Source organism: Scyliorhinus torazame, chromosome 4 (assembly GCF_047496885.1).
Source record: "Scyliorhinus torazame isolate Kashiwa2021f chromosome 4, sScyTor2.1, whole genome shotgun sequence".
NCBI classification, from domain to species: Eukaryota; Metazoa; Chordata; class Chondrichthyes; order Carcharhiniformes; family Scyliorhinidae; genus Scyliorhinus; species Scyliorhinus torazame.
Genome location: NC_092710.1, coordinates 222,528,710 through 222,552,062, shown reverse-complemented (window position 1 = coordinate 222,552,062; position 23,353 = coordinate 222,528,710). Strand labels below are relative to the sequence as shown.

Here is a 23,353-nt window from a genome sequence, read left to right as displayed (position 1 = left end):
CCACCTGTCTGTGGGGAGGAGGGGATATGGGCAATGATGACATGTCGTCGTTCCCCTCCCCCCCACCAGGCCGTCATGTTTTCAGATCATCCAGCGATGTTGGCCGCCGTGGTGGCAGCCGCTCATGTCTATGTTGCCCTGGATGAGGAGGAGGAGGAGCGTGCCAGAGAGACGGCGCAGGCGCAGCCGCCCAGGCTGGAGGGACACCTGACCGACAGGACGAGGAGGGGGAGGAGGGCGTCGCGGCCCCACGGCAACGGAGGCACCCGAGGGCGCCCCGTGTGTACCGGCCTCGGCAGTAATACCAGGACCTCACGGACCGGGAATGCAGGAGGAGACTCCGGATGAGCCGGGAAACCGTGGCGCACATCTGCCACCTGCTGGCACACTTGTCACCGCATGGCACTGGCGGGGGACACCCTCTCCCCGTGTCCGTCAAGGTTACGGTGGCCCTGAACCTTTATGCAACGTGGTCATTCCAGGCACCGAGTGGGGACCTGTCCGGCATATCGCAGACATCGGTGCACCGGTGATCCGGGCAGTGACAGATGCCCTATATGCCATGGCGCACCGCTACATCCGCTTCCCCGTGGACCGGGCCAGCCAAGATGCCCGGGCCGTGGGCTTCTCTGCCGTGGCCGGGTTCCCCATGGTCCAGGGCGCGATCGATGGGATGCACGTCGCCGTGCGGCCACCTGCAGATAACAGGGCCGTGTTCACTAATAGGAAAGGGACCTATTCGATGAACGTACAGGTGGTCTGCGACCACCGCATGATGATCCTGCACGTCTGCACCCATCACCCAGGCAGTGTACACGACTCATTCGTGTTGTCGCGGTCATCCATCCCCGGCATGTACGAGGGACGCCATCCCCGGCTGAGGGGCTGGTTGCTGGGCAACAGGGGCTACCCATTGCGATCGTGGCTGATGACGCCTATACGGAGGCCACGCAATGAGGCGGAGAACCGCTACAATGATGCCCATGTAGCGACAAGGGGAGTGATCGAGAGGTGCTTTGGCGTGCTGAAGTTGCGTTTCAGGTGCCTGGACCTCTCTGGGGGCGCCCTCCAGTATCGGTCAGATAGGGTCGGCCGCATCATTGTGGTGTGCTGCGTCCTGCACAACATAGCCCAGCAGAGGGGCGATGTGCCGCAGGCAGAGGAGGGCGGAGTGGAGGAGCAGCAGGAAGAGGCACAGTCCTCCCCAGATGAGGGGGATGGGGGCAATGGTCAGGGCAGACGGGGTAGGCACAGGCGGGTGGCTGTCCACCGTTACCGGCTGGCCCAGCGGGCACGGGACAGACTGATAGACGCCCGCTTCACTGACTAGATGGGCGTGGGAATCGGGTAGTATGGCCACAGACCGCACACCATGGCAACAGCCGACCACCCACACCCCCCACCCATCCACCCACCCAGCACCCTCACCCCCCTCCCCAACCCCACCCGCATGCACACCACCCACCCCCCCCATTGCCGATCCACCTGCGGCACAACGGGCCGGGCTCACACAGTTGCGGGTGGACGCGTGTCTATCACAGGCCATGGAGGATGATGACAACCCGACCTGCGATGAGCTCCTGGCTCTACATCGTTGGACTATGTCTGACCCATGGCCACAGTACCACCATCCACCCGGACCATCCCTGCATGCGGCTGTGACACTGCAGCGCACGGTCCCGTCCTCTGCCCGGGGGATGTTGATGGCGGCCCAGGGGGAAGGGGGCAGACTCACCTGGGGCTGAGGTAAGACCACCCCTCACACACACACTTGCGCTCAACGTACATGAAACCCCCGCATACTTTGGACAGAGCACAAAGGCAGCTTCGGTAGGTGTAACATTGACTTTAATAACCAAAGGAGTTCATGCACGTGCCCTAGCCCCTAAAACTCATCTGTGCCCTGCACCCGTGCCAACTTACTCAGTGTCTAATTGTTTGGCCTTACGGGCCCTTTGACTACGTCTACGTGGTTCCCCAGACGGTACAGCAGAACTGGAGGTGGACTCCTGTGATTCCTGCCCTCTGACACTGGATCCCTTTGGCGGCCGTTTCCTGGGGCGTCCTGGCCTAGATGGGCCAGGCTGCGGCCCGGGCGACTGGGATGGCGAGCTGCCAGCCTGTCCTGCCCGTTGCCCACCCGATGCACCTGGGACGGAAGGGGGGGAGTCCGTGGTGTCGCGGTGTACCGGGACCTCCCCTACAGAGGGAGCCGGGACGGACCACACCACCTCCTCCTCCCTCGGGGTGCCCGATGGCCCCCAGGCCTCTACATGGGTGGGGGATGCGAACGGACTGGCCATCCGACGCGCCCCCGACATCTGGCGCTGCCAGTCCTGGAGGCCCGTGCTGGTATCGACAGGGGTCTGCAGGTTTGCAGCCATGGAGCCCAGGGGGTTGGCAAACCCTGTTTGTGACATGGCCACTGGCGCCGATGCCCTCAGCGATGGCCTGCAGAGACTGGGCCATGGCCTGCAGAGACTGGGCTATGGCCTGCTGAGACTGGGCTATGGCGTTGAGCGCCTCTGCCATCTGGCGCTGGCACTGGCTCATGGCCTCCTGTGAGAGGGCAGCCATTTCCTGGGCCACAGACGCCGCCTGCACGGAAGGCCCCAGGCCTCGCAAACCGTTCCCCATGTCTGACACCGTCGCACCCATTGCCTCCACCGCGGACGCCAGCCGTGCGGTGTCGGCCTGGGTGGCACGCATGACCGGCACCACTCCCAGCTCCTGCACGCGGGTGGACTGCTCCACCTGCGACCGCAGCCGCCGCAAGCCGCCCGTCATCCTCTTCGCTCGTCTCCGGGTCGGTGGTTGCATCGGATCTATGTGTGGGTGTGGTAACTGCAGGAACCCGGGATCCATCTGGGCGGCAGATGTTCGCTTGGGCTGGGCTGCCCTCCGACCGCCCGGTCCCTCTGCTGCTCCTACCTCCACCTGCTGTACCGGGACGGCTGTGTTGTGCGCACCAGTGAGTGTACCAGACGCCTCATCACTAAAGTGCCCAACCGTGGTGAGTGTTTCTGCGATGGTGGAGGGTGTTGGTGACAGCAGTGGCGTTGTGTCGTGCTCTTCGTCCCACTCTGAGTCCATGGCACTTTGGGGTGGGGGTTCGTCTCCACCCATCCACTCTGAGTCACTGTCCGGTATTTCGTCTTCCTGGGTAGTGCTGTCCCGGGTAGTGGTGTCCTGGGTAGTGGTGTCCTGGGTAGTGGTGTCCTGGGTAGTGGTGTCCTGGGTAGTTGTGTCCTGGCTCGGATGTGACGGGGGCCTGTGGCTGCCCCCCTCGTCGCTGGGTGGTCGCTCCCGCACGTGACGGGGGTGTCGTCTCCCTGTTGCTCCAGGTCTCTCCGTCTCCCGTGGTGTGCGAGGGGCATCCTGCGGGCGTCGCATGCTGGAGGGTCCGGATCTCTCCGTCTCCCGTGGTCTCCGAGGGGCATCCTGCGGGCGTCGCATGCTGGAGGGTCCGGGTCTCTCCGTCTCCCGTGGTCTCCGAGGGTCATCCTGAGGGCGTCGCATGCTGGAGGGTGCGGGTCTCTCCGTCTCCTGTGGTCTCCGAGGGGCATCCTGAGGGCGGTCTGCATCTGCGGGGATGGGTGCCTCGACGTTTGGTCCTGCGATACACAATGAAGCATGCATGGTTAGACATCAGGCAGTGATCAGGTGATACGGGGGAGGGGGATATAGGGGAGGGGGGATATGGGGACGGGCTGTCGGTGGCTCACTCGCTAGTACACCCCCGACCTCTGCATCAGCAACCTCCCGGTCCTCAGGTCCGCCAGCCAGTTCCAGGGCCCTTTCCTCGTGTACGGTCAGTGGCCTCTCATCAGCGGGCCCTCCTCCAGTCCTCACATGCTCCCTGTTGTTGTGTGCGCGCTTCTCCTGTGGGGGGGGGGGGCAGGGGTAAAAGGCAACAGTGTTAGGCAGGTATATGAATGCACGCCATCGGTTGCGCGTGCATTGCAGAGGTTAAGGTTAGGGCTGGATTCACTTGGGGATATGGGGGAGGGGGGATATGGGGGAGGGGGGATATGGGGGATATGGGGGAGGGGGGATATGGGGTAGGGGGGTTATGGGGGAGGGGGGATATGGGGGAGGGGGGATATGGGGGATATGGGGGAGGGGGATATGGGGAGGGGGGATATGGGGGAGGGGGGATATGGGGGAGGGGGGATATGGGGGAGGGGGGATATGGGGAGAGGGGAATATAGGGATATGGGGTGGGGGGATATGGGGGATATGGGGGAGGGAGGATATGGGGGATATGGGGGAGGGGGGATATGGGGGAGGGGGGATATGAACAAAGAACAAAGAAATGTACAGCACAGGAACAGGCCCTTCGGCCCTCCAAGCCCGTGCCGACCATACTGCCCGACTAAACTACAATCTTCTACACTTCCTGGGTCCGTATTCTTCTATTCCCATCCTATTCATATATTTGTCAAGATGCCCCTTAAATGTCCCTATCATCCCTGCTTCCACTACCCCCTCCGGTAGCGAGTTCCAGGTACCCACTACCCTCTGCGTAAAAAACTTGCCTCGTACATCTACTCTAAACCTTGCCCCTCTCATCTTAAACCTATGCCCCCTAGTAATTGACCCCTCTACCCTGGGGAAAAGCCTCTGACTATCCACTCTGTCAATGCCCCTCATAATTTTGTATACCTCTATCAGGTCTCCCCTCAACCTCCTTCGTTCCAGTGAGAGGGGGAGGGGGGATATGGGGGAGGGGGGATATGGGGGAGGGGGATATGGGGGAGGGGGATATGGGGGATTTGGGGGAGGGGGGATATGGGGGAGGGGGATATGGGGGAGGGGGGATATGGGGGATATGGGGGAGGGGGGATATGGGGAGGGGGATATGGGGGAGGGGGGATATGGGGGAGGGGGGATATGGGGGATATGGGGAGGGGGATATGGGGGGGGATATGGGGAAGGGGGGATATGGGGGAGGGGGGATATGGGGGAGGGGGGATATGGGGAGGGGGGTATGGGGGAGGGGGGATATGGGGAGGGGGGATATGGGGGAGGGGGGATATGGGGGAGGGGGGATATGGGGGATGTGGGGGAAGGGGGGATATGGGGAGGGGGGATATGGGGAGGGGGGATATGGGGGAGGGGGGATATGGGGAGGGGGATATGGGGGAGGGGGGATATGGGGAGGGGGGATATGGGGGAGGGGGGATATGGGGAGGGGCGATATGGGGAGGGGGATATGGGGATGGGAATATGGGGGAGGGGGGATATGGGGAGGGGGGATATGGGGGAGGGGGGTATATGGGGAGGGGGATATGGAGGAGTGGGGATATGGGGATATGGGGGAGGGGGGATATGGGGGAGGGGGGATATGGGGGAGGGGGGGATATAGGGGAGGGGGATATGGGGGATATGGGGGAGGGGGGATATGGGGGAGGGGGGGATATGGGGGAGGGGGGATATAGGGGAGGGGGCATATGGGGGAGGCTCACCCTGCCTGCTCTGACGAGGTCGTTCACCTTCTTGTGGCACTGGGTGCCTGTCTGTGGTGTCAGGGCGACAGCGGTGACGGCCTCTGCCACTTCCCTCCACAGACGCCGGCTGTGGCGTGGGGCAACTCTGCGGCCGTGCCCGGGATACAGGGCGTCCCTCCTCTGCTCCACCGCGTCCAGGAGTGCCTTCACATCCCGTGACTCGAACCTCGGGGCTGAGCGACGGCCCGACATCCAGTCGGGTGTTGCGGTCGGGTGTTCCGGTCGGGTGGGGGGGAGCAGCGCGGCCTTATGAGCCGTCACGCCGTGTGGCGCGTATGACGGTGCACGGCGTGAACCACTGCGCAAGCGCGGATCCCGTTACGTCGCTGCTAGCCCATTTCGGGCCGGAGACTATCGACCCATTTTTCCGACGTGTCGCAAGTCGGATTTGCGCCGTTTTTTGCGCCAATCGGCGGACTTTCCGCCGAAAACGGAGAATTTTGCCCATGCAGTCCTCATTCAATGTAAAATTAACTATAGGTTCTCATTCTACTGTACTGAATTCATACAGCACAGTTGTGGATTTATTGGTGGTCAGAATGAGTCAGTAATCCAGTGCTATCCCTTAACATTTGAAAAAGATTGTGGAACAGCAATGTACAAAGATAATCTCTCATATTTGATTCAGCTTTGAAAGTGCAGGATAAAATGTCCCAAGTTGCAATTAATATTGTAAATCCACTTGTTACATGCAAGAGTTATTACCAGTGAATAATCATGCAGCTTCAGACATTTGAATCTCGATATTGTGGACACGCTAAAATGGATATTAAGAATCAGGGGCGAGATTCTCCGACCCCCTGCCGGGTCGGAGAATCGCCCGGGGCTGGCGTGAATCCCGCCCCCGCCGGTTGCCGAATTCTCCACCACTGGATATTCGGCGGGGGCGGGAATCGCGCCGCGCCGGTTGGCGGGCCCCCCCCCGCGATTCTCCGGCGGGACAAGGCAGCGTGGGCGGGCTCTGGGGTCCTGGGGGGGGGCGCGGGGCGATCTGGCCCCGGGGGGGTGCCCCCACGGTGGCCTAGCACGCGATCGGGGCCCACCGATCCGCGGGCGGGCCTGTGCCGTGGGGGCACTCTTTTCCTTCCGCCTTCGCCACGGTCGCCCAAACGGCGCAAATCAGTTGGGCATCGCGCCGTTTCCGGAGAATTTCACCCAAGGGGCGGGATTCTCCGATCCCCCGCTGGGTCGGAGAATCGGCGAAAGGCGGAGTGAATCCCGACCCCACCGGCTGCCGAATTCTCCACCACCGGATATTCGGCGGGGGCGGGAATCGCGCCGCGCCGGTTGGCGGGCCCCCCCCCCCTGCGATTCTCCGGCCCAGGTGGGCCGAAGTCCCGCTGCTAAAATGCCTGTCCCGCCGGCGTAGATTAAACCACCTATCTTACCAGCGGGACAAGGCGGCGCGGGCGGGCTCCGGGGTCCTGGGGGGGCGCGGGGCGATAAGGCCCCGGGGGGTGCCCCCTCCTGGCCCACGATCGGGGCCCACCGATTCGCGGGCGGGCCTGTGCCGTGGGGGCACTCTTTTCCTTCAGCCTTCGCCACGGTCTCCACCATGGCGGAGGCGGAAGAGACTCCCTCCACTGCGCATGCGCGGGAATGCCGTCAGCGGCCGCTGACGCTCCCGCGCCGGCGCCGCCCGGAGATGTCATTTACGCGCCAGCGGGCGGGGCACCAAAGGCCTTTTCCGCCAGCTGGCGGGGCGGAAATTCGTCCGGCCCCGACCTAGCCCCTTAAGGTTGGGGCTCGGCCCCCAAAAATGCAGAGCATTCCGCACCTTTGAGGCGGCGCGATGCCCGACTGATTTGCGCCGTTTTGGGCGCCATTCGGCGGACATTGCGCCGTTTCTGGAGACTTTCGCTCCAGGTCGGAGAATCGGCGAAAGGCGGAGTGAATCCCGACCCCACCGGCTGCCAAATTCTCCGGCGCCGGGGATTTGGCACAGGCGGGAGTCGTGCCGCGCCGGTCGGGGGCCGTTATAGCAGTGGCCCCACCGGCGATTCTCTGGCCCGCGATGAGCCGAGTAGCCGCACGTTTTCGGCCAGTCCCGCCGGCGTAATTTACAACAGGAAATTACCGGCGGGACCTCGCTCCACGGGCGGCCTCCGGGTTCCTCGGGGAGGGTGCGTGGGGATCTGGCCCCGGGAGGTGCCCCCACGGTGGCCTGGCCCGCAATCGGGACCTACCGATCCGCGTGCGGGCCTGTGCCATGGGGGCACTCCATTGCTCCACGTCGGCCGCCGTAACAGCCCGCGATGGCCGACGTGATGAACCCCCCTGCGCATGCGCTGGGATGACGCCAGCACACGCTGACACTCCTGCGCATGCGCCAACCTGCGCCGGTCGGTGGAGGCCCTTCGGCGCCGGTTGGCATGGCACCAAGCCCTTTCCGCGCCGGATGGCGTGGTGCAAACAACTCCGGGGCCGGCCTAGCCCCTGAAGGTGCAGAGGATTCCGCACCTTTGGGGCGGCCCGGCGCCCCAGTGGTTCACGCCACTCTGTCCCGCCGGATCATTCAAATTATCAATTTTTAGTTCTAATATTAGGAACAAGCTAAAGTGCACATTGGGTAACAACTCAACTTTCAAATACCTTTCTGCATTTACCTACATAATAACAGCTGGTATATCTCTAAGTACTGTAAGCCATTGTGAAATACTGAGACATCTGAGAAATGTAACATGTTACTTCTAATTTAATAGTGACATGCGGCTGCAGTAATATGTTCAGAAGTACCAACAACATCTGTATGAGAGCTACTCTCACCCATAACCATCAATGCACAAGTTAAAGTAGACATTTCACACTCAGCTAGTTCAGAATCTCACCCCACCTTCTATGCTGTCTGAACTTGACGTGTCTATTCCAGTATCGCCACTGTTGGAGGTAGTGCTGAATCTTCTGCTGCTGTTTTGCCGGACACTAGTCAGTGGTATGGGGGCCCGCCACACACCTTCACAACCTGGAACCCATCCTGTGGGGGGGGCATCAGGGCCTGCACAGTGACAAATCCAATCATTTGTTAAAATGCTGATAGACTTTGCAAACACTTTAATATTGCATGAAGAAATATATTAATAGAATAAATAATTTCCATTTTCATGAAAGTTACTTAATATTCTGAACATTTATGTCCAATTCCTCCAAAACGCTCACCAGACTTTTGCTTCAAATTATTTTTGAAGCATTTGATTTAAAGGTAGGCTTTCCAAGTTGCTCTATAGCTGTTCACAAGGCGAATATTGTCAAACTTTCAATGTAGGAGGTTTGTTCTGGAAATTTGTTACAGTTGCAGTAACGAAGTTTTAATTTTAAAATGAGAATTTTCAGCATATGCAGTATTGGGAGGAGTGTAACTAACCATGGGGATATCTAGTTTTGGAGATAGAAACCGTTTGACACGCTGAATTTCAACTGATCCATCTGTTTGGCTGCTTCAAAGTTTTAACAGATGGGTGAATTTTCCCTGTCTTTAGATTTCAGCTCAGCATCAGTTTGACTGTCTTAAAATACTTTAATTTATTCACATATGGAAGTTTTGTTGGCACAGTTGTTCAATGGAATCTCATCAGGAATGCTTGGCTGAGTTCCTAACTGATTAATGAATTCAACTTAGCAGGATTGTTGACACATTGGTAATAGAAATATGAGATTGGTTATATTGACCAATTTCTGAACAGTTAGGAGGATTTTTGTTTTCAAGTGGATCTGTAAGTACAGTTTAATTACCTTTACAAATTTGTGGACTTCTCAAAGACTTCCCAATGTTATTATAGTAGTCATGAGTTTTGTATATCATGGATATCAAGTGAAGGGGTATGGGGTATGAGGGTGAGGGAGGGTGTGGGGAATTAAGGGAGATGGGGGCAAATGTTAGAGGGCCTCAAACTCATTTCCATAAGTGGGCTGATGTCCCAGCAAATAGAGGCATGTCTTTTAACCTGGCTGCCTTGGCATCTCCCTGCCTAGAGCTTGCTTCAGGAGGCAGCAGCCCAGACTCCAGTTCTTCCCCACCACCTCACCTCCGGCGATTCTCCGGCCCGCGATGGGCCGAGTGGCCGCCCTTTTTCGGCCGGTCCCGCCGGCGTAATTTACAACAGGTACTTACTGGCGGGATTTGGCTCCATGGGCGGCCTGCGGGATCCTCGGGGGGGGGCTGGGGGATCTGGCCCCGGGAGGCGCCCCCACGGTGGCCTGGCCCGCGATTGGGCAAGTAAAATAAATTCAGGTTAGTTAAGACTGGTACCATAAACTAATTTGATGAATACATGTCTTTATTTTGGAATATGTGTCTTACACTATATCCCTGGTTGATCCTGATTGGAGGTTTGTGATGAGGAGCTGAGTTAAGTCATAGAGACTCCTCGTTTGACTGTGGTGGTTGGAGTGGGCTTATTTGGGGCCAGGTTTGAATGGCGATGTTGCTGATGAGCTAGTCTTCACCTCGGCAGTGCTGTGTGCATTAGGATGATGATCACCATTGAGAATGTTGACCTAGATGAGGCTCTCGGCTTCATAGTGCAGGTCTTTGGAGCTTGCTTTCAGGAACTGGGGGCTATCCTTGGCGGAATGGTAGAGTCGCAGGAGAAAATCCTTAGACTGGATTTTCCACCCCTCCAACGCCAAAATCGTGTTCGGCGACAGGGCAGAGAATCCATTTTGATGCCAAAATCGGTAGCGATGCCGGTTTTCAGATTCTCCACCCCTTGAAAAGTGGCGTACGTTAGGAGTGTGGCGTACCAAGTATCTAAGGCCTCAGGCAAGCCCTGCGATGCTCCAGCCCCGACCGGCCGAGTTCCCAACACCGTGGGTTACGTGTTCTCACACCGTTCGGGAACGTCGCGGTCGGGGGGAGAGCCGATCCGCGGGCAGTGGGGCTTCATTCGGGGCTGGGGGCACTGTGGGTGGGCGGTCCAGGGCACGTGAGCAGCCGAAGGGGAGCACTACTTTTCCCGTCCGCGGGCTGAATCATCCATGAAGCAAGGCATGGACGCTGCAGGTCGCCGCTGTGCGCATGCGCGGCCATGGAACCAGAAATGCTCAGGGCCGTATCAGCTAGAGCTGTGAGCTCTACGCTGCCTGGCTGCTAGCCCCCAGCAAAAAGGGGAATCAGTGGCCATTTTGCGCCAGTTTTCCTAGCGTAAAAGACGACCGGTTTCACGCCGGCGTGGGGACTTAGTCTTCCAAACAGCGAATCCATCCCCTTACATTCCTTTGAGCACTTTCCTGGGTGAGGGCCCACCTTCGATTCGTTGAGATGCTGCTGCATGTTGTGTTATCTATCTGCCGGGTTCAGGAGGTATGGGCCGGGCAAGGAGTGTCTGTGAGTCCGGTCCCTGGTGAGGAGCGGAAGACGAGTTCCTGATTAAGTTTGAAAATTGGCTTCTATGCTTGAGAAATCTTGAACTGGTGTCTAGGAATATCAGGTTTGACGGAGCACAGTGTATCTCATCTTCGCGGCCTGGGGTTGGTCAGGTCCCCCGACCACTGGCCCTATATTATCCTGTTTTCAATGCTACTTGTGAGGGGTTGGTGGCGGCCGAGCATATCGAATAAGCCCCCCTCACCGCCGGGCCTAGGCTGTGGATTGCTTGGGCATGGGACGGCAGCATGGTGGAAATGAAGGTGCTTAATTAGTTGGTATCCTCAAGAGATCCTGAGAAGTGTTTAATCTTGTCATGGCCTTTTCGAGCAACATAGATGGTGTTATTATCCTGCAGTTTTTCAATAATCCTGACGTCACTCCCTTGCGATTATGTTGTTGATTATTTGCTGTTGTCTTTTCTCCTAAGGGAGTGCGAGGTGTGAGCACGAGAGAGACAGTAATCTGTTATCCTGATCTAACAAATACCATATTGAGCCAATTATGTGAAACGTGGATTGTGCACAGTTTTCCTCTTTTCTTTTATTATGTGCTGTAATCATTGGAGCTCGTTTATAATGAAGATCAGTGGAGTCACGGCAGGGTGATGGGTGGTTAGTTGGTGTGGAGTTGGGTGGTTAGAGCTAACCGTATTGAGTCTTTACTTTGTCTTTTGTTATTTAGAATTTAAATATCGTGCTTGGCTCCTTTGATGGCCCTGGTAGAATGTGAATCCTGGCTTTTCCTTGAAGTTGGAGTGATTTTTGAGGGTCTTTTTCCCTTCGAGCTATTAGAATCGGAGGAATTAAGTGACGGTACATGCCGAGGTGGGTTTGGCCAATCCTTGACCATTTTGTTGAAGAGATAGATTGTTTGCTGTGCCTAGGCATACAGGATGCCCTGTGGCTCCTCACGAGGGAGGTTGAACCCCCTTTTATTGATTGAGTGGGCTGTGCTCTTCTATACTAGTGGTTATTGTCATCTGGTGGGATAGCCGGGTGGGTCTGTTTTTCGCTCGTCCTAATTTTATTTTCTGCCTTGGGATTCCCGGTGGGCCTGACCATAGTCTGAACACACTGCTACTATTGCCGGCCCTCTCTTCCTCTCCTTTCGTTATAATTATGGTTTTGCCTTTGCCTGGGTTTGGCCCTTTGTTGCGTTTTGCATGATGTGTGCAACTTCACGCAAACCTGTGTATTTTCTTTTGTTTTTGTAAGGGTGGGCAAGACTAATCCATTCCTCGCTCCTACATGGGTGCAAGTGGCCTGGAATCTGGAAATACTGGTAAGCACTGCTGCCTCACAGTACCAGGAACCCAGTTTCGATTCCAGCCTCAGGATACTGTCTGTGTGGATTTTGCACATTGTCCCTGTGTCTGTTTGGGTTTCCTCCAGGTGCTCCGGTTTCATTTCAGTCTAAAGATGTGCGGGTTAGGTGGATTGGCCATGCTAAATTGCCCTTTAGTGTCCAAAGGTTAGGTGGGGTTACCAGGATAGGGCAGAGAATTAGGCCTGACTAAGGTGGTCTATAGGAAGGTCGGTGTAGACTTGATGGGCCGAATGGCCTCCTTCTGCACTGGATGGATTCTATGGTTCTATGCTTCTAAGTCTGTGTTGGAGCATTGAGTGGTGATATTCAGCTAATTGCGGTGTTGTTCTCCTGTTCCATACTGTGTTCAAGGAGGTTAAAGCGTTTCTGTTATTTCTCTTCCTTGTTTTGGTTGGCGCTGCGCCGGTCGGGGGCCGCTCTACACGGACGGCCCGCCGATTCTCGGCCGAGCGGCCGTCATGAAAATGCCGAGTACCGCCGCCGCCGTCCACACCTGCTCTCAGCTGGCGGGAACTCGCCGTGGAAAGGTCGGGGGGGGCGGCCTGTGGGGTGGGAGGGGGGGTCAGACCTGGGGGGGGGGCTCCAATGTGGCCTGGCCTGTGATCGGAGCCCACCGATTGGTGGGCCGGCCTCTCTGGCTGGGGGCCTCATTTCTTCCGCGCCGGCCCCTGTAGTCCTGCGCCATGTTGCGTCGGGGCCGGCGGGTTGAAGGAAGGCACTGCACATGCGCAGATCCTGCGGTGCCCAGTTCGTGCCGGGATCCGCAGCTGGAGCGGCGTGAACCGTTCCAGTGCCGTGCTGGCCCCTTTTGCGGGCCGGAATTAGTCGTGGTGTCGGCCCATTTATGCGGTCATAAAATGCGACGGCGTTTACGATGGCGTGGACACTCTGCCACGGGATTAGGGAATCCCGCCCCAGGTATCCCGCAAAGTGGCCACCCAGTCTGCCTTTGGCTTCACCAATGTAGAGGAGACTGCATTGTGAGCAGCATGGAATAATTGTCACCACAGGCAGAAGGACAAGGTGGGATTGTTTACCTTTATTATAGTAACAAAGGATGACACTTGGAACTTTGCTAAGAACCTTTTTGACACGATGCCAGGGACAGAAACTGATTGCAGGGATTCAAACTTGGAGTTCCGGGTAAAAGGGCCTTGGATTTTGAAGTTCAACTTATTCGATAACTTTGGAGAGAAAAGAGAAGCTGGCGATGGTAGCATATTTTTGTACGGACGGAAATCTGAAGGATTTGTTTTTTGTGGAGATAATTGTTTTGAGGAAACAAAAGAAATGAATGACCCCTTCTGTTGTACTGAGTTGTAAAAAAAAAATGAAAAGATCCAAATTTAGTTTATACTCTGATGCAATTAACTGAATTTTGTTGGAAAGACAGAATAATCCTAAATGAATTCCATTGTCCTCCACTCTCTTTACCTCAAATCCTTACCCATCTTTTCCTTAAAAGATGTGATTGCAACAATGGCAATTAACTTTCATGCTCCTTGGCTAAAGTGCAGGTAAGTAGGTGGAGGAACATAAAAATTGAACCGTGTATGAAAGTGTGACATAAATTGACTAATTAATGTCAATGTGAGGAGAGAAGCTGGGAAGTGATAAAGTACCTCGAGATCTACATGTGGATTCAGCTTCAGCTGCAGCACATCTTAACCTTTGCCAGAAGTCTGATTAGAACTGAGTCAGTTTGAGGAGATGTACAACAGCGAATCATCACATGATAGAAATCTTTCACATGTCATTTAGCTTTCAGGAACTTCTCGGGAACTGATTCATTTTGCAGACAGAAAAAAACACTTCAAAAACGCTTTGCAACTTGTATGAAATAGCAAGAGGTTTTTGAATAAAATGGGATTTTGGGAGACATCGACAAATGGACCCTAAATGAGCACAGTGCAATCTCTGCTCAGTAAAGAAAAGTGTGCTGTAATGACGAGGTTAGGGAATATCTGTCAGAAAAACAGAAAATGCTGAAAAACACAATAGGTCTTGCAGCATCTGTGGAGAGTGAACATTCTGGCCAATATTTGATTCCCATATGACTCTCTTTTGGGACATTAATATCTGTACTTTGCCCTCCCTCTGTTCTCACCTATCTGATAAGTAAAAGACCTGTGGAAAAGGCCAGCAACTTTTGTAATGGGGGGTGGGGGGGGGGGGGGGGTTGCTTCCAGGTGCAAAACAAGGACAACCGTGGATTGATTAAGGAAACGGTTAATTGAGAACAAATTGTGTTTAACTAACCTGCTTGGTTTTTTTGATGAAGTAACAGAGAGGGTTAATAAGGGTTATGGTTAATTTCAGTACATGGATTTCCAAAAGGTGTCCGATAAAGTACCACATAACTGGCTTCTCAGCAAAGTGGAACAAAGGGGACTATGGCAGCATGGAGACAAGGTTGTCTGTCAGACAGGAAACAGGGAATCGTAGTGAATGCCTTTTTTGTGGAATGGAGGATATAAAGTGGAATTCCCAGAGGTCACTGTCAGGGCCGTTGCTTTTCCTGATCTATATTAATTACCTAGACATTGGTGCACTGGCCACAGTTTTAAAACATGAAGATGCCACAAATCCTGGAAGTATGGTGAGCTGTGATGAGGATAGTGACAGACTTCAAGATAGACTGGCTGCTGGAATGAACAGACAAGTGGGAGACAAAATTCAATGCAGAGAAGTGTGAATGATACATTTTGGTAGAAAGAATTAGGAGAGACAATAGAATAAAGGATACCATCTAAATGGGGTGGAGGAGCAGAGTTGACCTGGGAGATAAGGGCACAAATTATCAAAGTTGGCAGGACTGGGTGAGAAATCCATTAATAAACCAAATGGGATTCTAGACTCCATAAGGTGAAACATACAGTATTAAAGGAAGAGAGTTATGATAAACCTGCATAAAACCCTGAACCTTGACTAGACTGGGGGTATTGTGTCCAATTCTGGGCATCATGTTTTGTGAAGAATGTGAAGGCATTGGAGGGGGTGCTGAAAACATTCACTAGAATGATTCCAGACTTGGAAAAATTCAGTGAGTGGATAGATTGGAGAATCTGGGTTTGTTCTCCTTGGAGGAGAGAAGATTGAAAGGAGAGTTGTCAAAGGTTTTCAAAAGCACGATGGCCTGGAAGAGCATAGGGAGTAACTGTTTCTCTTGGTGGAAGGGTGAAGTAGCAGAGGACAAATATTTAAGGTGATTGACAAAAGAAGCAGCGGTGACATGAGGGAAAGTTTTTTTATGCATCGCGTGGTTAGGATCTGGAATGCTCTGTCATCAAAAGAAAATTGGATATAAAGAACAGTTACTCCCTAATCTCCATAGACTTCAACTTTGCTACAAGGATTACTCTTGCAGAGCTGGTATTTTGTGTTCACATATTTTGTCAGAACACTCAAGAGCCTTCCAGGACACAACAGATTGGCACCCCATCCACTACCATAAACATTCACTCCCTCCGATGCACTGTGGCATTAGTGTGTACCATCTAGAAGATGCACTGCAGCAACTCACCAAGGGTCCTTCGATAACCCTTCAAACCCGCTACCTCTGCCAACTAGAAGGATCAGGATAACACTTGCATGGGAACAGCACCAAGTTCCCCTCCAAGACACACACCATCTTGAATTGAAACTATATTGCCAATCCTTCACTGTTATAGAGTCAATGTCCTGGAACTCCCTTCCTGATAGCACTGTGGGGGTTCCTACTGCAGCAGCTCAAGAATGCGGCTCACTTTCGATTTCTCAAAGGCACTTGGAATGGGTAATAAATACTGGCCTTGCCAGCGAAGCCTGCATCCCATGAATGAGTTAAAAAATAATTCTATAAATCTGTGGAAGGTGAGGTGCCAGAGTTTTAATTTTGATGCTGCAAAATTTGGATCCTAGATCAAGGTAATCAAAATGAGAAGATCGATTAATTCTTTCCTGCCACTATTTTACTACTATGTTGCTATAACATTTGGGTGAAGATTGTCTTTGAATAAGACAATAGGATACATGTTCATTTCACAAATCAACACACATTATAGTGGCCACCTGATCTTCATTCTAATGTGTAAAATGGGGCTCATACTAAATCAGACATGTGGGTCTCTTCTTTACCAGGTTACCTCGCAGGCAGGCAAAGAGGAAAATATATACCAAAGTCAGTTTATCTCTGTAATCAGTCACCCACAAATTAAACAGAGGGCACAATTCAGCGGTCTCGTCACACCCGACTTAGTGTTGGGACGAGGCCGTTGAAATTCGTGAAGCTCAAAGCGTCTTGCGAGATTCAACGGAATCTCGTGAGACGTCACGGTCTGGATCTTGCCTTCACCGGGCTTGATCCAGATCAGCATATTTAAATGAGTTGTATGGCTCAGTTAAATATATATTCGCCGGATTCACTAGGCACCCAGGACTCAACCATCGTGCCTGGGAGACCTCACCAGGTTGCCATTTAGTACTGGTCCACACAAATATGGACTAGTCGTAACAGCACCCGGGGGTGGGTCTCACAAGCATTGAAGACCTGAGTGGTTGGAGACAGGGCACAGTGTCACGCTGGCTTTCCCTCTGGCACCTGGGCACCTTGACGGTGCCAGCCTGGCACTCTGGCAGTACCTGGCAGTGCCAGGGTGCCTAGTTGGCTCTGCCTGGCTGGCAGGAGCACTGCTTGGGTGCCAGGATGGCACTGTCAGCAGCTATTGGGCCTGGGGGGGTGGGGGGGGGCGGTTACCAGGTTGAGGAGGGGAGGATGAGGGGGGGGGGGACTCTTGGGGCCTCCATTGGTGTTGGTTAAGCTTTACAATTGGGCCGTTGCCTGATCAAGGAACCTAGGGTTACGAAGGGGTGAGGTGAAAGCCAGCCTCCTTATCCTTGCTACTAACCTCCCTACATACTTTTTCCCATAACTTCCACCTCGCAAAACCCACCTGCTATTACCTATTTGTGATCTGGGCCACTCTGCAATCCCAGGCCTCTGGTGGCTGTTGTTCCCACAGCAACCACCACCTCAATGGTGGTGCTGCTGAGCAAAATAGCTGGCCAGCCACTCTAGGCAGCCGGGACTTCCCACCCCCGTGGTCCTGATCTTGGGAGAGATCCACTGATGGGCCTCTCAACTGGCTGAGTGCCATGAAATGAAATGAAATGAAATGAAAATCGCTTTGTAATGTAATGTAATTTGTTAGTAATGTAATACCAATGGGCCTACCCGAAGGATACACACAGGTCTCATGTTGGCTCTCTGGCTGGCAGCTGAGAACTGTGATGCCTCTCTGTCAAAAGGTTCAAGTCTAAATCCAGGAGTGAAGCATAAAAATCAAGGCTGACATTTTGCTGCAGGACTGAGGGAGTGCTGTCTTTTGGGTGAGATGTTAAACTGAAGCCCCAACAATGACTATATTCAAAAGTACTTCATTTGCTGTGGAAAATTATCCAGTGGATGAAAGGCACTCTATAAATCCATGTCTTTTTATTATTTCCCTCAGTTCTGCAATAGAGTGCAAGCCAGGGTTTTTTGTGCTCAAGTCTCTGGGGTAGGATGTAAATTACACAATCTTCTGCCCCAGAGGCAAAAGTGAACCTTAGCTGACAGCTCAAAATCATTCCTCTTGAGTTGTGATATTGGATTCACAAGAGAGAAGGGAATAAAGAGATATAAAACAGAGTGGGAAGAGATAATTATAGTGAGAGAAACCACATGTAGAACATAAATACTGATATTGACCAGTTGGGCCAAATTGTCTGCTTCTTGTAGTAGATTTTATGTAATTCTGTGAGAGTAGTTGGAATTTACTTTGACTGTTACTCTGAACATTCTTTTCCTGTCTGTGCAGCTAAAACAATTCATACTGGACCCTGCCTTGCCAAGTTTGTTCTCCATCCACCGCCTACATGATGGCACACAGGTGCAGAAGGTACAAGCCTGGAGTTTCCAGCATGTTTCACTGGAATTTACCGTACAATGCAATTTACCCAAAATACAGAAAAAAAATTAATGATCAAGGAACTGCATTTCCACGATGTTTTACATCAGTTTAAACAACACTGCACTGGCACAACACAGGTCATGTCCTCAGATTGAGTGAATCACCATGGTGAATTTCCATTAATTGTGTATGTGTGCCATCTTCGAGGAGGCTTTTAAAATTCAACTTTTTTACGTGCAAAGACACTATTGGTATATTTTAAATGCTTTCACTTTCCGCGGACCCGGGTTCAATTCCTGGCTTGGGTCGCTGTCTGTGCGGAGTCTGCACGTTTTCTCCGTGACTGTGTGGGTTTCCTCCGGGCACTCTGGTTTCCTCCCACAAGTCCCAAAAGACGTGCTTGTTAGGTGAATTGGACATTCTGAATTCTCCCTCAGTGTACCTGAACAGGCTCCGGAGTGTGCAGATTAGGGCATTTTCACAGTAACTTCATTGTAGTATTAATGTAAACCTACCTGTGACACTGATAAAGATTATTATTGTTAATTCATTAAATAATTGAATACTACACAGCAATATAACTAGTAAATGTTTCTGTATGGATTTTAAAAGTTATTTTCAGGTATTGTGGACTCGACACTGATAAAAAGTGTTTCATTTTTTGATAGACTAATTTCTATCTGGACGAAAACAATTTAGGTTGCTACTCTTAATTACAGCAGTTGAATTTTTCAATATAATTTTTTTAAAAATCCTTTATAAAAAGTTACCCAATGCACAGGTTTATGGCATATTTTACATTTAATGGTATGCAAAGTGAATTTGAGTGGAAACTTGTGCAAAAAAATCACTTTGCAAAACAGCACCACTTAGAATGTGTTTGCACCAGATCGTCAATGCACCTAAAGTGGAACCGTTATCACACTATCCAATTGATACCACAATTGTTACGATCAGGTGGGAAGGTTGAACTGGCTCCCTTCTTTTCAACCTCCTCGGTGCTCACAACAACGGTTTAAGTTTTTTTTTCATGAGGATGTGCCTTTTTCAAATCAGAATCTATTTAAATATTTATACAGTGAGCAATGCAGAGACAAACAATGTTTTCTTGATCTAATTAAATTTATTGATCAATAAATCATAATGGGTATCAGAAATAAGGCAAGTTAAAGTGCAATAAAAAAAATTTAAACAATATGTGGTAAAGTGAATATAAGCAAATTACTGCAGAAACTGGAATCTGAAACAAAAACAAAAATTACTGGACAATCTCAGATTGAGAGCTTTGACAAAGAGTCATCCAGACTCGAAAAATTAGCTCCCTTCTCTCTCCACAGATGCTGTCAGCCCTGCTGAGATTGTCCAGTATTTTCTGTTTTTGTTTCAGTTTCCAGCATCCGTAGTAATTTGCTTTTATAGGATGTGATTGTACTGGAGGTGGTGCAGAGTGATTCACCAGGATGTTACCTGGGATAGAACATTTAATTTATGAAGAGAAGTTGGATAGGCTTGGTTTGTTTTCACTGGAGCGGAGAAGACTGAGGGGTGACCTGATCGAGATGTACAAGATTATGAGGGGCATGTACAGGGTGGATAGGGAGCAGCTGTTCCCCTTAGTTGAAGGGTCAGTTACGAGAGGGCACAAGTTCAAGGTTTTGGGGGGGATTTGAGGAAAAAACATTTTACCCAGTGGGTGATGACGGCACTGCCTGGGAAGGTTGCCTCACATCCTGGATGAGCACTTGGCACACCATAACATACAAGGTTATGGGCCAAGTGCTGACAAATGGGATTAGGTAGGCAGGTCAGGTGTCTTTGTGTGTCGCTGCAGACTCGATGGGCCGAATGTCTCATCTGCACTGTATTATTCTGTATTCTGTGATGCTGTCAGACCTGCTGAGATTGTCCAGTACTTTCTGCTGTATGGTAAAGTGACTTTTGTTTGTCCTTGAGTGGTAGATTGTTAAACGCTACAGTCGATTTAGGTTAGTTGCTTTCTTGGATGCAGTCACATGTAGAAGATGCTGCAATTATTACGAGATCTCGGTTGGCTGGAAGGTTGACTTCTCAAACCAGTTGGCACATGCTTTTTCCGCGAGAGAGTGGGAGAGAGCGCTTCTTTCAGTCTGATTCCTCTGCTGAAAACAATCTTGACACTCCCTGTGGCACTTGCAATCTCTTGGCAGTAGCTGCAGCCTGCACTTCTATGCTTCACCCATTGGGTGTTTCCAAGGGGTTTGTGTTGGTTCTGGCTGTGGCATCCATTGTTTCAATATCCAGCACTTTACATTTTAATCTCTATTCCTCAGTACCGAGTTTTGATGGATCTTTGAATTATAGGGAACATTCCTCGCTTCACACTCCCCTGAGGGCGTCTTGTTTGCTTTTTCACCTTCACCTTTGGAAGGTGGCCTTGTATTTTTAAGTATTTTCCTCTGCCTCATTTCAAATTGCAAAATTTCCAGTCAGTTCAAAGAAATATTTTCAAAAGTAAAGGGCCACAGTGTTGTGACACCTCGGCATCACAAGAAATTAAATTAGATTCACTCTCATTTCATTACGAGATGTAAAACAAAAGCCACATTCACTGCCATTCACTCTCTTAGCCTTGGTCTAGATTATTCCATCAGTTCTAGCTGGGTCTCTTTAAGGTCTTGCATTCATTTTTCATTTTCAGGTGATTGGTTACAAACTAAATCTGCCTTCCATTGTAAGGAATAGGCTGACATTGGGGTTCTGAAGTTGCTTTTTCTTTGGTGGTAGGCATGACAGATAGTTTTGTTTGTAACCCCTGCCTGTTCCTTGCTGTAATTCTGGAACAAGTATCGTCCAAGGGGTTTCATTGGGCTACCTGGCTGTTTGCTCCCAGATTGCTGGTAAAGCCTAGCTGCCCTAGGTTACCAGTCAGATCTGTGCTTCTCCCTGGCCCAGGGTTCAAGCTGTTTAGCACAAAGGCTTTTAACATTAAAATGTTTCCGATTGCTAGCCTGGTCGGCTCAGATCAGATCAGTTTTAATCCCTCGCTGTCCACCTCTCTACCCTGTGAATTTGTTAGCTCCAACCCAGGTGCATTCACTAATCCGATTTTTAGATTAGAGGGCCCTCATTGGATTTTTGCCTCCTGTAGGAATTCTGGTTTTGCATCCGGCCATTCACTTTTTGTGTATTTTAAAATTTGGTCTCTTTCATCTTGTTTATCAATGGTTAAAATCTGCATGGGTTTCACTGTTATTTCCCTCGTGACCTCCACAAGTATTGCCTGCTTTGGGATAGTTTCTCCAACCTTCCCCTTTGTTTTGGAAATGGGCATTTATCCAAACGAGTTCCATATCCCCTGGAACAGTAATGCCCCACCTTGATGTTCAGTTCCTGCTGTCCTCCCCTGGGACTCTCAACTGAGTGGGGCATCACCCACATGCTTTCTTCCTATATTTGGAAACTTTTCTGGTCCCCGTTTAAATCTACCATGAAGACATCTGCTAAACCGATATTGTCTCTCTTCCTTCGTCCTTTTTAATATTTACAGGCCCTTCATAAACCTCTTTAGCTCCTGTTGGCCTGCCTTCAGCCCTTTTAACTTCAAATGGCTGTTCCTTAGATACCACACCTCCCAAAGATTGTATCCTGCCCCAGTTTACTTCTACTGGCCTGGACTTGGCCACTTTAAGTCCCAATAGTTCTTCCCTAGATTCATCAAATGTCCCATCGGGTGTCTGAAACTCTCTTGATTCCTTGGACTCTTATAGATTCCTCCTGGCTTTCTCCAGTTTTTTCAGCCTCTCTGGACTATCTCCCATGTTTTGGGAATACTATTCTCCAGATTGCCTCGGCTGCCTCAAGATTCCCAAAAAAGGAACCAAACGGAAAGGATATCTGTCTGCAGTGCCACCTCAGCCTCCTTTGACACAGTTTGTTTGGCCATAGACCAGGTTACCACACAGGCTGGGAAAGCACCAGGAATTTTCTCCTTCATCAGTTGTCTGTCTGTCTGACCTCGGTCGTTTTCTCTGAGACGACTGAGGACATTCTCACTTTTTATCCACCTAGGACATTGCCGAGGTGCAGGTCGATCCCGTCCACAGGCAAATTGGGGGCAACTTCTACCGTCACCATCCTGTCACAAGTTTGCACTCTAGGCGCACCTGGTATGAGGGGTGGGGTATGCAGGCCACTTCAATACCCTTTACCAACACCTTGGCACTTCCTGCACTTTCTGACGAAAAGGTCATGCTTTTCCCCAGCAGTAGAGTTTGGTTCACCCCAGAATCCTTCAGTATCACGAGAGGCTCACTCGTCTTGTTCTGGGGAAAATGTGATCACTCTTCCTTCGCAATCAAATTGCTTATAACTCTCAGGGATCTTTCAATAGTGTGTCTACAGGAATTTGGTACCATAGTCTGGTTGGCGATGCTCTCTGTCTGACTCCCATTTTCTGTATGGGGTTTGTGCACCACAACAAATCCAACAGGTATTTTTCCCATAACTTTCAATGAGGCATGCTGCCTTGCAGCAGGTAAAACACACAGGCGCCTTGGTCTCACACCTTTTCTCAGCACCATCCTTTCATTCTGAGGAGGGCCCCCTGCATTTCCAGTTGACCCTTCCCCCCCAAGGTTGTTCAGTTTCCTATCACTTTCCCACCTTCTGTCCTTCTCAGTTGTTTGGGAGTGACGAGGGAAAGATTTCCTTTCAGTTGGGAAGCAATTTGTGGAAAATATCATAATCATTGGCTAGACCTGCTGCCTGCCTGGCCCCTGTGACTTTCTTCCTTCATGGGTGTTTTTATTGGGAAGGGTATCGAGTTTTTAAGCTCCCCGAGGAAGGTGGCTTCAATTTTAAGGGCCTGTAACCATTGGTCAAAAGCAAGCTGCTTAAGCCATTCAAATTTCATGTAGGCCAGGTCAGGTCGCTTCCTGAGAGTATGGAATTTCTGACGGTATGCCTCCGCCACTAAAATATCCCTTTTTATTGCCTAAACGTTTGTTGCACTTTCCTCAGGCAAGTAAACCTTATGAGCTTTTCCCATCAGCCTACTTTGCAACAGCATAGAACAGTATTGGGCTGGCCACTTTTAACTGCTGGGCTACCCCTTTCAGAAGGTATCCATCTCTTCTTCAAACTTAGGGATTATATGGACAAACCTGAATACCTCAGGCCTTAAATTTGAGGTAGTGATATCTTCAAAGTGAACGGTTGGATTCTCCCTTCTCAGCTTGAGCTGT

General features: G+C 51.5%; 1 protein-coding gene across 3 annotated transcripts in view; it reads right to left on the bottom strand.

Annotated features, from left to right (window-relative positions):
* Window positions 1-23,353, bottom strand: part of cep85l (centrosomal protein 85, like) — a 447,302-nt gene that overhangs the window by 380,531 nt on the left and 43,418 nt on the right. For all 3 annotated transcript variants that reach the window (XM_072499390.1, XM_072499387.1, XM_072499389.1), the window contains exon 2: window positions 8,344-8,505. In XM_072499390.1, coding sequence (XP_072355491.1) covers window positions 8,344-8,505 — 162 coding nt within the window. The remainder of the gene's footprint in view (window positions 1-8,343; window positions 8,506-23,353) is intronic.